This window comes from Chelonia mydas, chromosome 3, assembly GCF_015237465.2.
Source record: "Chelonia mydas isolate rCheMyd1 chromosome 3, rCheMyd1.pri.v2, whole genome shotgun sequence".
NCBI lineage: Eukaryota > Metazoa > Chordata > Testudines > Cheloniidae > Chelonia > Chelonia mydas.
In genome coordinates this window covers 57841464-57858112 of record NC_057851.1, presented here as the reverse complement: position 1 = coordinate 57858112, position 16649 = coordinate 57841464, and the positions used below count along the sequence as shown (strand labels likewise).

The window sequence follows — 16649 nt, the reverse complement described above, 5'->3', positions numbered from 1 at the left end:
GGTGGGAGCACAAGAAGCAGAGGTGTGCCAAACTGCCTTTGCTGGGTTCATGATAACTTCATTGACAGGGAGGGCCACTTTCCCAAAGTGGATTGAAGCACCAGGAGCTATCTATCATGTGTCTTCATCACTAGAGCCAGTGTTGGAAGCATGGATCCATATCCTTGCGTGCCCTCTTGACTTGTCAAGAAGATTTAGTGGGGCTGAAGAGCTTAGCACCCATGCGTGTTGGCTCTCCTGAGGGGGTCAGGGAGGGATCCCTTCTTTTCAGACATAAATGACTGTCCTTATGTCTCTGAGAATGCCCCTTACTCTCCTGTGAAGCCTTCTCTTTAGGCTTATGAGACTTAGCCTCTATTCCTCAACTCATGCTCAGAGGGGCACTGCCTGCTTGTTGAAGCTGAATTAGAGTGTGTGTGGAAGGGTCCACAGCCCAGATCGGATTGGGGCTTCATTGCCTTCATTCTCCATGAGGTGTTTTCTGAGTCTCAGTTCCCGACCCTCACAAATTCTGTGGGGGAAAAGCGTGGCAGATGCTGCACTTAGCAGAAATGTGAGCCTCACCCAGGCAGTTGAAGCAGCGTTGATGTTCATTGCTCACAGTAAAGGAGTGAGGACAGGAAACACAGTTTTTGAACCCCTGGATCCTGGGCAGAATCCCAGACTTCTTGGGGGGAAAGTTCCAGGGCAGCGGGAAATAATGTTATCTAATTATCTATGCTATACCATAAAAACTACAAAAATTAACTATACATAATTCATAAAGGAATGATGCCGTAAAAAGGAGCTGAGGACACCAAATAGAATGACTCACACCGCGTGGCGGTAAGGAGTATCTGGAGAGGAATCGGCCTGCACCGTCCTTTATGCCATCAGCTAGAAGCACAAAGATCTACGAAGCATGTGCAAGCCAATGGACACTATTTATAAGAAATTCCAAACTCAAGTGCATATCTCATGTGTGGAATAAATATAGGCACCATCACTCAAAGAAGAATCAAATGTTTCTAAACAATGGAATTTAATTAGTTACTAGTCACACTCATGTATACTAAAAATACTAGGTTATGGACAGAACTTAAAAACTGTGCTCCGACCACTTTTGGCCAAAGTTCTCGTGATGCCCTTAGCTTCCAGAACGCATGTTAACTCCAGTGACTCAGCTCAGTTCTTACATACTTATTCTACAACCTCCCTACCTATGTTCCCCCAGCAATTTCAATTGGATGTGCTAATCTTCCTTTTCTCCTGTTCAAAAATACTGCATATAATGTTTTTGTGCAAATGTAAGCATCTGCTGTGTTCAATACTATCAGCACTACAATTAAGAAATGCCACAACAAACATACTAATATCTTAAGATCGTATACACACAGCATAATATCTTGTTTTCTGAAGGGTTTGTTTTTAAAAATGTAAAAGAATGAAAGATTTCATGTGAACTTCAGACAGCATGTCATAAGGCTGCTTTTTATCCTTGAAGTTACCAAAGATCCCTTTCAGTTAGTAACTCAATAAAACAGAATTTTAACTTAGAATATACAGGTTATCCTGTATACTCATTCATTCCTGCATTGTCTATAAAACTGCTACATTATACCAAGATTGCTGAACAGACACCATCTGGCATTTTGTGTTTCAATGCTTCAGATTTCATTTTGTTTGAAATGGAATTATGTCTGGATTTAATTTCTTATTAAAAAGCTACTTATGGTTACATAAACATAACACTTTTTATGTCCTTATTAACACTATTCTGAACTTGTAAGCATGGGGCCCGAAAATTTTGGAAACTTGTCAGTGTCATCCAGTGATGAGCTGCCAAAATCTTAACAGGTTCCCTCCTCACCCCACGAGGGGGTCGTTGCCCACTCCCGCCCCCTTGGACTCCTGCCCCATCCACCCCCCCCTCCCCTGACTGCCCCAAGAACGGGGCAGGAGGGTCTCGTGGGCCACTGTAGTGGGTGCCCACCCCACCCCTAAGCCAGAGGCACCTGCCGGGGGGCAAGGTGGGGAGTCCCGGCGGTGCTTACCTTGGGCAGCTCCCAGGAAGCATCCAGCAGGTCCCTCTGGCTCCTAGGGGTGGGGGAGCGTAGCTAGGGGGGCAGCAGGGGGAGCGGCCGCTCCCCCCACTGATCACATCAAAAGTGGTGGCTTAGGCACCAACTCCCTGGGTGCTCCGGGGCTGGAGCACCCACGGGGAAAATTTGAGCTCTCCACCCACCGGCAGCTCCCTGCCCCGCACTTGGCCCCAGCTCACCTCTGCTCCACCTCGGCCTCCTCCCCTGAACCCACCGCCCCGCTCTGCTTCTCTGCGCCTCCCCACCCCCCCGGCCAGCTTCCTGTGAATCAGCTGTGCAGCGGGAAGCCAGGGGGGACTGAGAAGCAGGCTGCAGCTTCCCACTAAGGCCAAGGGTGGCAGAGGGAAGCTGGGGCGGGGAGCAGTTCCCCTGCGCAACCCCCACCCCGACCCCCGGGTTACCTGCTGCGGCACGGGTGGCCCTCCTCGTGCACCCCCCCCCCCCGCCCCACCTCACCTCCGCTCTGCCTCCTGGGCCTGAGCGGGAACAATCGGTTCTAAAAGGGCTTCTAAATTTAACAGCCGGTCCTAGTGAACCGGTGCGAACTGGCTCCAGCTTACCACTGGTGTCATCTCAGATATAGTGGAAAAAGAATGCTCTTCAAAGCTTTTTTTTATCTTTTGAAATTATTCAAACAGAAACCTTAAGGTGCAATTTACTGATAATTTCCTTCTGAGCATGTTTATGCAATCAAATAAATGTCATGGCAAAATAATTAAAGAAAGAAATCAGATAATGATTTTGAATAGGAAGCATACTGATATGGCAATTTCATCCAAAAGAAAAGGTTGATTTATTTCATTGAGCAATTTCAGTTTATGATTTCATTTAATTGAGTGATTAAATTAATTTTGGACGGTCTATTCACCCACCTAGACAAAACATCTGACATTTCTTTGGCCATTTGTTCCCTATAAGAAAATTGATAAGTGTACATAAGAAAAGTGTTATATTCAAATATTAATAAGGTCTGTTATGACTGATGGTATATTATGTCTAAGATAAAACTAATGCAGGAGCAATCAACTTCAACCAAATGCTCAATTTATATTGTGGTAATTCCTTCTGAATGTTTGCCTCTTTCATATGGGATGGTTAAAATTCATGGTATTTGCCAGATACTGAATCTACATACTCTATAATTAACTTTAAACATTTCTTAGACATAAGCAAAGTATGAGCTATGAAGTATTAAAATTGATTATCAAAGGTCAATGTATAACAATGCTTACTATTATAGGGGAACAGATAAATAATAAAATGACAATACAATAATTTCTTCTAATAAGAGAATTATTATTAATTATTAATTATTATTATTATTAGAAAGTAGTGCAAAACTCAGTGAAAATAAAGTATCATACGCAGTCATTTGAGGCTTTGTTCCATTGACTCTGCAAACAGAAGATATTTAGGTTAGTCTGGCAATTTCCTAATTAACTTTCTAATAATCTGAAATGTCAAGAGGACAATCAGTTCAACTTTTCCCTCTCTCCCATCCTCCTCTGATTTATCATCTAATGATTTTATTTGATCTGGACTCAGGATTATGAAGCCTTTTTTTCTTCTTTAATGTTCTGAATTTATTGATCAGAGTAACACGATTAGAAAAAGTGAAATTAAAATAATTCAGAAAAGCCTTACTCCATTTATAGATGTCCATCTCACTTCACCATGGCTGTTTTATACTCTCACATTATAACCTGAAATTTACTTATTTGTACGTAATCAATTGATTTCATCTTTCTGAATCAAAGACTCAGACATGCAACAGATGCACTTGTGTCTGGTTGAGCATACTACAAAAAAAAAATGGAACAATTCTTACTTAGCAACTACTGGAACAGGCTGAATAACTTCAGTATCCAATCTGTGAAAAGACACTTAGAATTGAAATGGTTTGTCACAATATAGACCCACGTCATGAATGTACACAAATACAGTATCAACAGTAATCCATATTGCATACATCCATACAGTACACAGATATTAAATACACACATATTTAGATTTCTCTCCAGAAATATGCAACATATTCAAAAGTGATAGACTAGCCAAAATTAAAAAGGGTTAGTGTGTATTTTGGTACCAGATACTGTAACCAAGCCAGTAAATGTCAATAGAATAAAAAAACAAAATAGCAATGTATTCATTTACTTAACCTGAAAGTGATAAAAATATAATACAATATGGTGCAAAGAGGAATAAGCTATTTTTATGATTTTACAGTGCTGTGATTTTACTCAAGCATGTATTTCACACACACAGTACATACCCTATTTATTTTAAGTACTTATCAACTTGAGAAGATTAGTAAAATAGGGACTAGCTATAAAAGTTAAACAGAATGTGTATACACTGAATAAAAATTGAGGCCGTTTACAGAAGGACATGCTACAGATTGATTTTTTTTATTTTTTGGGGAGTGGAGAACAGCACGATAGGGCAGAACATATTAGTCACTACTTGTTGTCCTTAGAAACAGAACATACTATCATATCGTCACATGGCTTTTGGCTAAAAAAGCTCCTAGTGCTGATTATTAAGTACTCCAAAAGGAGTATAGTTCTATGAAAAAAATACTTTTGCTCATATCATGATGCAAAAGTAAAACGAAAATGGTTTGTGGAAATGCTATGCAAAGCACGGGAGAGGCAGTGAGGCTGGATGAGTTCAGCATACTTAGTATGTTATGCAACAATAAGGTTGAACGTGGTGTGGGGGAGGGGAGAGAAGGAAGTGTAAGTTACAGCAGTGTAAGCCTATGCATGTTGGAATGTTCAGTTCATCTGCCCCAAAGGAAGACACATGTTCGGGTCTGCTTACATTTTAACAAATACCCACTGAGCAAGAATGTTCAGCAGTGATTTTTCAATGCTTAACTTGTTATGTTTAGTTCCCGCCTCTCCAAATCTCACAAAGGAATTTCTTCTCTTTAAGCACTATTTCCATGCAATGCTTCAAATTTCAAACCTCTCCCTGCAGCCAACGTGACTAAAATGCCTTGTGAGGATCTGTGTAAAAGGATTTTTTTTAAAAAACAAAACTTGCTGAACTCAACAGTTTTATCCAGGGGTTCTCAAACTGTGGGTCATGACTCCACTTTAATGGGGTCGCCAAGGCTGGTGTTAGACTTGCTGGGGCCCAAGCCCAAGCCCCACCACCCAGGGCTAAGGTTACATGCCCCCTGCCCAGGGCAGAAGCCCTTGGGCTTCAGCTTTGGCCCCCCCCACCCGGGGCAGTGGAGCTCAGAAGGCAGGGGTCGGGCAGGCTCGCTCTTCAGTCCCTCTTTCCTGGGGTCATGTAGTAATTTTTATTGTCAGAAGGGGGTCACGGTGCAATGAAGTTTGAAAACAGCTGATTCAGACCGAACAAAATTTCCACAACTTTTCTAAGCAAGTCTTCTAGGTGCCTATACACGAGCAGTTAGAAATTAAATGAGTTTGCTAATGCTTCAAAGAAAGTTATAACAAAGGCAGAGTATTTCAACTATAAATGCAGTGAAGAAACCAGTCTAAGAAAGGATTTACACTGATGGAAAACAAGATGGACATTTTTGTAAAGTGTTGTCAAAACCTCCCATTCAAAAGTATTTTGGTTTTTAAGTGTGGTTGCACTCACTTATTCCGAGCCTAGATAGTGTTGCTGTGTTCTCAACCCTCACCATGTGTATGTGCGCATGCACACAAACAAAAAAAGGGAGGAAGAGACTCAGTTATAGCTCAAAATGGGTAGATTGTTTTTCAGGTGTGTCTAGGATATCCTGAGATCACTAGTGACACTATGTTGCCACATTAAGCTGTCCAAACCCTTGCTCCCTTTCCAGTGGCTCAAAGCAGAGGATTCCTTCCCCTACCACCTGAATAGACAGAGAAACTGGAGAAGTTCTGAGGAAAGGGAAGGTTAAGCATCCGTTTTCTCTACTCATCCTATGTGCTTCAAAGGGCATCCCAGGCAGGGAAGACAGAAAGGCCACGCACATCCTCTGGCAGCGGGAAAAGTGGGGAAGATCAGAGTTTGAGTGAATCTCTTGCAATGCAGTTACACTGCCATACCTCTCCCTGCTCTTCCTTCTCCCATCTTCTCCTCTCCCTCTTGCAAGGAAGATTTGCCAACTAGTCCTCCTTCCTGGGCTCCAATTTCTGCCTCTTTCTTGGCACTAAGGGACATGTCTATCTACTCCCTTTTCAAACTTGAGGGAGGGAAGGTTAGGGAACTAATGCCTCTCGTATATCCCACCCCACTTCCCTATTTAATGTAAGTACTTTAAAAATAGAGGGGTTGCTCAGATCCTTCCCTTCAACCCAGCATTTCTAGGTGCCTCTGGTGCAGCTCTACTTTTTCCCCTCAGCTGTTGAAAAGCTTCACTGGCCTGGTTGCTTCTTCCTTTCCTGGGAACCATGTATCTTGCTCTGTCATCTAAAAGCAAATCCTCAAGCAGAGCTCCGGAAGGCCCTAAACTTCCTCAAAACAAATATATGTATATAGAATATCCATTTGGGACCACAAACCTAAACCTCATTCTTCACCCTCACAGGTTAAGAGAAAGTCAGGGAAATGGAAGCACTTTGAAGAATAAGATCTATTATTGATTCAAACCTACAGAAGTTGATCTGTCTGCCACAAACTTGCCCTCATTATCATCATGTAGAGCTGCATACCTTAATTTACTCATTTTGCATTCCTACACATGGTTTTGAAAAGTTGCTCTTTGATTTGAGAGACACTGATAAAAATAGCATAGCTTGTATAGGAAATTAAAGAAAAGGGAGCAAGTGAAAACTTCCAGAACTCTGCCTGTGTAAATAAGTATCACACTTGAATTTCCATCTGCAAGTTACAGTGGTTGCTGTTAAAACATCAACATTTATCAACAGACACCAAACAGTGTCTGAGATAACTATTGTATGGTGATTGTTAGTAAATGTTGACTTTTTAGTGGCAACCTCTGCAAGTCAATATGGGTACTCAACAAAAATACCATGTATTTAATAACCATATCATCTATATATACATGGAAATAAAGTGCTGTAATAAAGAATGTAATAAAGAACAGTAAAGATTTTCAGGGTTTTTCTTGAGTTCCTTAGAAACTCCTTGTCATCTGCCAACTTTTCAAGATGCTTCACTTCTACAAAATAATCACTCTATTCAATCGGTCTTTAGAGTGGATTGTGGAGGGTTCATTGTTCTTCATTTGACAAGTAAATGGCACTCTCATTTTTAAAAACATTTTATATTTTATTCCTTGGGGAATTCTGTGCCACTGCACAATGCAGAAATTAATGTTGTGCGCGCAGAATTTCCTCCCCCCCCCCACCCGGAAATGGACTGCAAAGCTCCTGGCTCCCACTAGGGGCCGCTGGACCAGGCAGAGCCCAGCTTGCAAACAGAAGACACTGATGCAGGGAGAGGGAGGAAGCTGGAGGGATCCCTGCAGCTGCAGTTCTTGGCACGCCTTGAAGGAAGGGAGCAGTGGCACACAGGAAACTCCATGCAAGCACAGGACCCAGCATAAGGCTGTTTCTCCCTCTGGATCCCTGGGTGGAGAGGGGATGCCAGTGTCTGGGCTGGGGGGTCTGCAGCTGGGCTCTGGGGCGGGAGGGGTGCAGAGAAACAGGAACTGGGTTGTCGTAGGGGTTTCTTTAACACTCTACTCCGTGTGTGTCTGTATCTTTAGAGATATTCTTGCTGACAGGTATTTTGAAATAAATTACCAAAATAATTTAAACTGCAAGATCGTATAGTGCTATTTTTGACCACTAAAATATACAGAATTTTAAAATATTGTGTGCAGAATTTTTAAAATTTTTGGTGCAGAATTCCCCCAGGAGTAATATTTGTATGTTGATTGGTGACAGCAGGAGGGTACTAGTTTACCATTGTATTCCTGTACCTATACAGTGAACAGTGATAGAATATTCCAACAGTTTAATATTACTCAGAAAACACACAAACTGAGCAATCACAGCAACATTTAGTTTTCTGGTACATTGTACATTACTTTTCTGATTTGTAAAAAGTTTAATTTTTTCATTATGTCATTCTAGACTAGCAAAGAGTTTCTAATATAGAATTCTGACTGATAAAGATACAATACCAAACACAGAAAACTGCCTAAGCTCTTTTTCTTTAATTCTATCTAAAATACTGGAATGGATTTGTTACTGGAAACGTAAAGGGACCTTCTTACAAATATAATCCCTTCTGTAACAACCAAGGTGTCATCTCAGCTTCACCAAACTAAACAAGGTTCATTACATTAAAAGATAGCTCCCTGTTTTGTATAAAATTACCATCATCAGTTTAGTGAAATGTTATGAAAAAGAGTACTTGTATTGTTCTTCTATGTGTAAAATTAAGATCTGGAGAACAGGATTCCCTAAACTGAATTTTGTAACCACAAGTCACATAGGGAAAAAGCATTCAACACACAATGAAGAACAGATGAATAGGGCCCAGTCTCACAGGAAGCCAAGTGGAAAATACATCAGTTATATGTATGTCAGCTGTCTAAGAAATTTATTAACTAGTTTATTAGTAAATACCCTATAAAATTACATGAAAGACAACATAATATCAGTGACAAAGCAAATGCTGTGACATTATCTAAAAAAACCTTTGCATTTGGAGGGTCTATATCTTTTAATAGAGTGCCTACAAGGTCAGTTGATATAGGCTTTTTAATTCTGTTAAGGTTAAATGCATGCATTTCAAATTCTATATTTGCCAGTTAAGATACAGAAGAACTACTATTTCCTTCTAGGTAGGGTTTTTTTTTTCCCCCCCAATAAATGAATTTATGTTATGCTACTGGGAGCATGTAAGTACCAGAAAGCGCAAACACTGCATTACACTGGTGATATCCGAGTTTGTAATCTCATTGGACTGTATAATCAAGACTGAAATTGGCTGCCATCCCTACTATAATCTAATAAAATGCGAGAAAAATATTGTTTTTCCACCGAGGCAGTTTCCTACAGAACTGGTCATATTAATGCACAAATGCAAGGGAGATTCAGGTTAGATATCTGGAAATGCTTTCTAACTATGAGCATAGTCAAGCACTGGAAAAAGGTACCAAGAGAGGTCGTGGAATCCCCATCTCTGGAGGTTTCTAAGAACAGGTCAGACAAACACCTGTCAGGAATGGTCTAAGTATACTTCATCCTGCCTCAGGAGGAGATACTGAACTAGGTTCCTCCCAGCCTTACATTTCTATTGTAGCCACCACCCACCTTAGCAAGGGGGCAGTGCCCCAGGGGAAGACACACACCTTGTGGGCCCCCATGGGATTGATGACACCGAGTCCTGTGCTGTTGACTTCACACCAGCAGCTGAAGGGGCGGGGAGCGCAACCCCCCACTCACCCCAGAAACCCTCCTCCCCCAAACCAATGGGAAGAAGGGAGACAACAGCAGTCACCAGCACCCAATTAGAGAGCAGAAGACAGCCAAGCAGCACAGCAAGCATTCTCTGACCCTGTGCAAGGCCCCAGATGCCCCAGGAAGGGTATATATAGCCTTGCTTTCCCTCCACATGGCAGAGATCAGCTGGGGAGTGGAGGAGAAAGGTGATCTCCCTACAACCTTCCCACACAGCACTTCCAGGCCCCTGCTCCTGGCCTGATTGTAGCACTTCCAGGCCTAGCAACCGGCCTGTCTTTCCCCTCAGCCTGCCAAAAGGCCTCAGGAGGGGACAATCCGTTCCTCCTGCAACCTGCTGTGAGCAACAGGAGACAGCCCATCTCTCCTGCCACCATCTGCAGCCTGCTTGCCATGTAGCCAGCCCTCACCAGACTCTGGACTTTGGATACAGAGACCTAACCTACTGGCCCCTGGGCCCATGGGGTCCAATCTCTAAAAACTGCTGGCACAGTTCCAGAAGGGAGCAGATAGATCGTGTCTATCCAGCAATCCTCAAGGAGAGGTAGATACGTTGGAGGGTAGGGATAGGATACAGAGGGACCTCGACAAATTAAGAGGATTGGGCCAAAAGAAATCTGATGAGGTTCAGCAAGGACAAGTGCAGAGTCCTGCACTTAGGACGGAAGAATCCCATGCACCGCTACAGACTAGGGACAGACTAGGCTAGGCAGCAGTTGTGCAGAAAAGGACCTAGGGGTTACAGTGGACGAGAAGCTGGATATGAGTCAGCAGTGTGCCCTTGTTGCCAAGAAGGCCAATGGCATTTTGGGATGTATAAGTAGGGGCATTGCCAGCAGATGGAGGGATGTGATTGTTCCCCTCTATTCGACATTGGTGAGGCCTCATCTGGAGTACTGTGTCCAGTTTTGGGCCCCACACTACAAGAAGGATGTGGAAAAATTGGAAAGCGTCCAACGCAGGGAAACAAAAATGATTAGGGGACTGGAACACATGACTTATGAGGAGAGGCTGAGGGAACTGGGATTGTTTAGTCTGCAGAAGAGAAGAATAAGGGGGTTTTGACAGCTGCTTTCAACTACCTGAAAGGGGGTTCCAAAGAGGATGGATCTAGACTGTTCTCAGTGGTAACTGATGACAGAAAAAGGAATAATGGTCTCAAGTTGCAGTGGGGGAGGTTTAGGTTGGATATTAGGAAAAACTTTTTCACTAGGAGGGTGGTGAAGCACTGGAATGTGTTATCTAGGGAGGTGGTGGAATCTCCTTCCTTAAGAGGTCTTTAAGGTCAGGCTTGACCTCATCTGGCTGGGATGATTTAGTTGGGGATTGGTCCTGCTTTGAGCAGGGGGTTGGACTAGATGACCTCCTGTGGTCCCTTTCAACCCTGATATTCTATGAGGCCCTGCTTGTTTGCACCAGTCTCCTGACCACACAGCCAGAAGAGAAACCTGAATGAGTACCCTGTATTATAGTTAGACAGTTAGCTAGGGTTTAATATTGTATCATTACGGCACTTTCATCTGCAAAAGGACTTTCATCTGCTTGGATCATCAAGACCTGCTCAGTTGCCAGTATAATAAAGTGTGTGTATAACGACATATCCTTACAGGCTTGCAATGTGTCTCCACTGCACCAGCTGCATACCAGAGACATGAGGGACAGACAAAACTGATGGGGGACAAACTCTGGGGTTCATGGAGTGTGTGGTCACGTGACCTATTGTGATTGCTGGCATAGTTTTTAGTAATTCAAAAGTATTATTAATAAAATTAAAATCATTTTAATCGTTCAATAGTCTTATAGATTGTATGTCCCTTCAATCAAATCCCTATATAAAAGTTTATAGCTATTATTTTTAATTTGTCTGCTTGTGTAAGTTTGATATTTGTGTTTAAGTGCAGCGTGTTAACTGCCTTTGTGTGGTTAACCCCTTGTCTCGCTGGAGGCACCACAAAGTAGCTTTATTCTTTAGCACACCAGGAGGAACAGTCAGGTGCCTGATAGCAGCACCGTGAAATGAGCCCAGGTGATAGAAACTTTGGGACTGTCCAAAGACTGAGGTACCCCTCTCTTGCTCAAATATCATACAGCTACTTAGGCAGTGCCAAAAGAGGGATTTCATATGATTACATGCACATTGCAAACTGAATAAGCTATTTTTCAACAAATTTGATAGCGTTATTTGGAAAATAAAATACTCCAATATATTGGTTCGAAAGCCCTATTTTACTTTTATTTCTTCATTAAAAACACAAGATCTCAGTATTTTATAACAATAGGATCTGTAAATGAAAAATTTTGAAAGTAAAGTAAGAGTAATAAATGACCATACCTTCGCAATCCCAAATCAAGTTGAGCCTCATCACTGATGAGCTCTGCTTCGCTCTGTGCAATTCTCATCGCAAGCTCACGATCACGACGTTCCTGTTCAAGGACTGCCTGTTGTTGGGTCTCTTCTTCACGCTCTCTAGCTAGCTGTGCCTCAATTTCAGCCTGCATAGTAAAAACGTATGTTTTTAATAAATGCTTTATACTCACCCACCCACCACTACAACAACGGTAAACGATAATCTTACAAAGGTGAATTTAAAAAAACAAAACCAACTATAAATACATGATTTGCAGCATTAAGTGCATTATTCTGCGTGCAAAATTCTCTGATAGCTCAAAGCTGTCACAGCACCAGTGTGACTGAAGAGTAAGTTATCCTTTCAGCTAGTGAAAGGATACCTTCAGTGATCAAAGGGGAGCCACTGGACCAGCTGGGAAAACTGCTCAAGTGGTAGTTACAGATGATTGGGAAGGAAGAGGTAAGCATGACTGAGGGGAGACAGTGGTAGCAGTGGAAACAGGAAAGACACAGGGATAGATTTCTGACACATGTAAATCAAGAGATACATTAGGAAGCAACAGTTTCAATTGCAGCTTCATTCCCAACGTGGTTTAGCAAACCATTTGAGCCCACTGACTGAATTACAGCCTCATAATTCAAAAGGTGAGACAATTATTCCACCTATAAAACACATGAAGGTCTCCTCACAATTCTATTAGGCATGAGAGCCAGGCAAGAAGAGTTTATGGAGTCAAAGCTCAGATGCTATGTAGCACTAAAGGTAACATTCCTGCATTTTATCTATTTAGAGTATTCTATAAGACTTTGGCAACGAACACTGTTTTTACTAATTCATTTACAAATATTCTCCTGCATGTTTGTTTAAGGTCCATTAGGGAGGGTATCAGGAAAACTACTGGCAATCTCTAAGGGCCTGATTCTGCTTTCATTGAAGTCAATGGCAAAACTCTACCAATTTAAATTTAAAGGTACGGGATCCAAACTTATTGCTTCTGTAGAGCAACATCTTAGGAACATTAGAGACTAACCAATTTATTTGAGCATAAGCTTTCGTGAGCTACAGCTGCATCCAATGAAGTGAGCTGTAGCTCACGAAAGCTTATGCTCAAATAAATTGGTTAGTGTCTAAGGTGCCACAAGTACTCCTTTTCTTTTTGCGGATACAGACTAACACGGCTGCTACTCTGAAACCCATCTTAGGAACAGTTTGCTCTTTCTCACAAGTCCATTTTTAACCACTGGGGTCATGCGTGCATATCAAATGTAATCTGAGCATGTTACCCAAAGTGAGCAAAGTTCCATGACCCAACTTTCATCAGTTCCTCTCCACCAGTCAAAAATCTAGACTAAGACTTCAAAGAGATGGTGATGGAGGGCAAGTCCAGCAATGCCGTCGAACATCCTTAACTGCTAAGTAGTCATCCTTTCTCCTGCAGAGACTAGCTTCTGTAGAGTCCTACTTTAGATTAGCTAGTAGTAGCAATAAACAGAAGGAGAAATGAGTAATTAACTTTACATAGACCAAAGAAATGCCCTCCTGAATTGGGCATCTGTGATAGACCCAGAACAGAGTGATTGGCACTGAATAGAAGTGTAAGACGTACTGCACATTGCAGACCTACAAATTTCAGACCCAGAAATACAACATATGCAAGCCACAAAGACAATCATTGTACTAGCTGACCAATTCTTAAATCCTTCTAGCAGTGGGACACTTGCTTCCTCAATGGATACAATTTAATCCATATAAACTACCTCTGAACAGAAATTATTTATCCCTTGACTTTGAGCATCTGGGATAATCCTGAAAAAAAAAAAAGGGCTTGGATTCAACCAAATTGCAACTAATAGGTCTTTTTAAATTTATGTAGTCTGGCAGTATTTATTATTTTGATAGCGACACTGGTCCCAGCACCATCAGTAAATGTTGAGCTCCCTTTTACAATTCAAGCAGCGATTCAACCTCTTTGTTATGTGTGTCATGCTAGTTCCACGCTTTTGTTTACTACTACTATGTGGGTCGAGGTGAGTGAAGGGGAGGAGTAAACGGGGGCAAAGGAGGGTCACGGTACTGTGAGGCGGGGTGGAGAAGACCATGAGAGGCAGGTAAAGCAAAGATGGCAGCACAGGGATAGCAAGTTAGCAGTGAGGGAAGAGTTTGGAAGAAATCATCATTCACAGTGGACAGAGTTTAAAGCACTCTGCTGACATCACTGGGCCTCTCCCTGCAGCCCCAGTACAGCTGAAAATACACCCAGCTCCTGGCAGGACAGAGACAATATGCTCTTGGTGGCCACTTTCCCAGCTGGCAGCTCCCAAGATTTCGGAAAAAAAGAACAAAAAGGCGATGTTCTGATTCAGAGAATTCTAACATCACCCTGGGAAAAAATTTTAAACAGTAAAAAAGCCTAGATTATCAGTAAAAAGAAAAGGAGTACTTGTGGAAACTTAGAGACTAACCAATTTATTTGAGCATAAGCTTTCATGAGCTACAGCTCACTTCATCGGATGGTGTAGCTCACGAAAGCTTATGCTCAAATAAATTGGTTAGTCTCTAAGGTGTCACAAGTACTCCTTTTCTTTTTGCGAATACAGGCTAACATGGCTGCTACTCTGAAGCCTAGATTATCAGTGTTGATAATAGCAAAGTAATGCACACTGGAAAATATAATCCCAAGTATACATATAAAATGATGGAGTCTAAATTAGCTGTTACCACTCAAGAAAGATCTTGGAGTCATCATGGATGGTTCTCTGAAAACATCCCCTCAATGTAGTCAAAAAAGCTAATAATGTTGTGAATCATTAGGAAAGGAATACATAAAAAGACAGAAAATATCATGTTGCCTCTATATAAATCCAGGGTACGCCCACATCTTGAATACTGCATGCAGATGTGGTTGCCCCATCTCAAAAAAGATATATTGGAATTGGAAAAAGGGCAACAAAAATGATTAGTGTATGGAAAAGCTTCCATATGAGGAGAGATTAATAAGACTGGAACTCTTCAGCTTGGAAAAGAGACGACTGAGGGGGGATGTGATAGAGGTCTATAAAATCATAACTGGTGTGGAGAAAGTAAATACGGAAGTGTTATTTACCCCTTCTCATAACATAAGAACTAGGGATCACCAAATGAAATTAACAGGCAGCAGGTTTAAAACAAACAAAAGGAAGTATTTCTTCACACAATGTACAGTCAATCGGTGGAACTCTTTGCCAGAGGATGTTGTGAAGGCCAAGACTATAACAGGGTTCAAAAAAGAACTAGATAAATTCATGGAGGATAGGTCCATCAATGGCTATAAGCCTCTGTTTGCCTGAAGCTGGGAATGGGTGACAGGGGATGGATCACTTGTTCTGTTCATTCCCTCTGAAGCACCTGGTGGCATTGGCCACTGTTGGAAGACAGGATACTGGGCTAGATGGACCTTTGGTCTGACCCAATATGGCCATTCTTATGTTCTTAATTTAGGATGAGAAAAACATCACTGTCTTCATGAATCTAGGAGGATGGAGTTGGATCTGGATTGCAACTATCCATCTGGATGATATATTTGCAACTAAAAGATGTCTTCCAGGAGAGTTCTGTCCCCCTTGATAGCTGTAAGCATCCTGGAACTCTCTATGTTTATGTTAGGATTGCTATCTGCATTGATATAGCCTGACTGTAGCTGTTGGTATGGCTTTTAGTAGTGCAAATCTGATGCCCTCTCTGTGCAGAACTGCAAAAGCCTCAAAAGACTGAAACATGATTTTGGGAATGAGCTTTAAAAAGTCGAGACTATCAAAAGGCAAAGGCCAGCATCTTCACTTGGACGTCCTCAGAGAGATCGGATATTTCTAGTCCTAGCCATTACTTGTTCTTAACACTGACTGCTGAAGCAATGGATTGGAAATTTATAACTATTGTTTATAACCACTTAAGAGAATGCTCATAAGTAGAGACTGATACGATGACAAGAAACATTAGAGAATCGTTCTGTAACCTACAGTCAATAGTGAGGAAAAAATATGCTTTCTGTGTGGAACAAATAGAACAGGGATCTATGGTTGTTGTGTATGTGAGAATCAAATGTTTAACACATTTAAATGGTTCTAGGACTCAGGAAAGTATAAGAAGTGTCTGAGACAGCTTCCTGAAGAATTCCAAAATTAACAAAGGAATTTGCATGCATTACATGTTCTTCGTTTGATTAACAGTCTTATGAACAGTGGGAAAGCAAAGGTGGGTGGGAAGGTAGATGGGATTGTGATATCAATGGCAATTCTGTCAATCATTCTACAGCAGGCTTGCTCTTTTACAAGCTTGTTTTACTGTAAAAATTGTTCTGGGATTTGATTACTTCTAAATTACAAAAACTCTAAATATTCATTTATATCAACAGCATTATGCTCATATAGAGAAATAGGTATAATGTCAAAGCAAAAAAATCCTATCTCCAACTAGCAAGAAATATTATATCATTTAACTCTAGGGAAATTTAACAAAGCTATGACATACGACTTTTAAATTAAGATATTTTTATTTTTTTAAACAATTTGAAGTCAGATGTCACAGCTGTAAATAATAGACTTCTCATTAAATCCCAGCTGGAAAATATGACACTTTGCTACAGGGAAGTATTTTTCTTCTTCAGCTACTGTATATAGCTACTTCAATGCACAAAATTATCTCAATGCCACATTAGGTCAATATTTTAAAATTAAAACCATGATATGCAGAGTTAAAATTTACAAAATAACCTTAATTTAACCAGTTACATATCATGGATTGCAATAGTGTTTTTGTAATTACATGATCATATTTCATTGAACTGTGACGCTTAT

The 16649-nt window shown here is 41.3% G+C and overlaps 1 protein-coding gene across 13 annotated transcripts in view; it reads right to left on the bottom strand.

Annotated features, from left to right (window-relative positions):
- The window catches only part of MYO6 (myosin VI), a 177374-nt gene that overhangs the window by 19767 nt on the left and 140958 nt on the right, over positions 1 to 16649 (bottom strand). For 4 of the 13 annotated variants that reach the window (XM_043542540.1, XM_043542542.1, XM_037894352.2 and 1 more), the window contains exons 28-31: positions 11799 to 11959; positions 3910 to 3951; positions 3446 to 3475; positions 2954 to 2992 (exon numbers count right to left, since the gene is read on the bottom strand). In XM_043542540.1, coding sequence (XP_043398475.1) covers positions 2954 to 2992; positions 3446 to 3475; positions 3910 to 3951; positions 11799 to 11959 — 272 coding nt within the window. The remainder of the gene's footprint in view (positions 1 to 2953; positions 2993 to 3445; positions 3476 to 3909; positions 3952 to 11798; positions 11960 to 16649) is intronic. The other 9 variants (XM_037894355.2, XM_037894354.2, XM_043542548.1 and 6 more) reach the window with 5 other exon arrangements.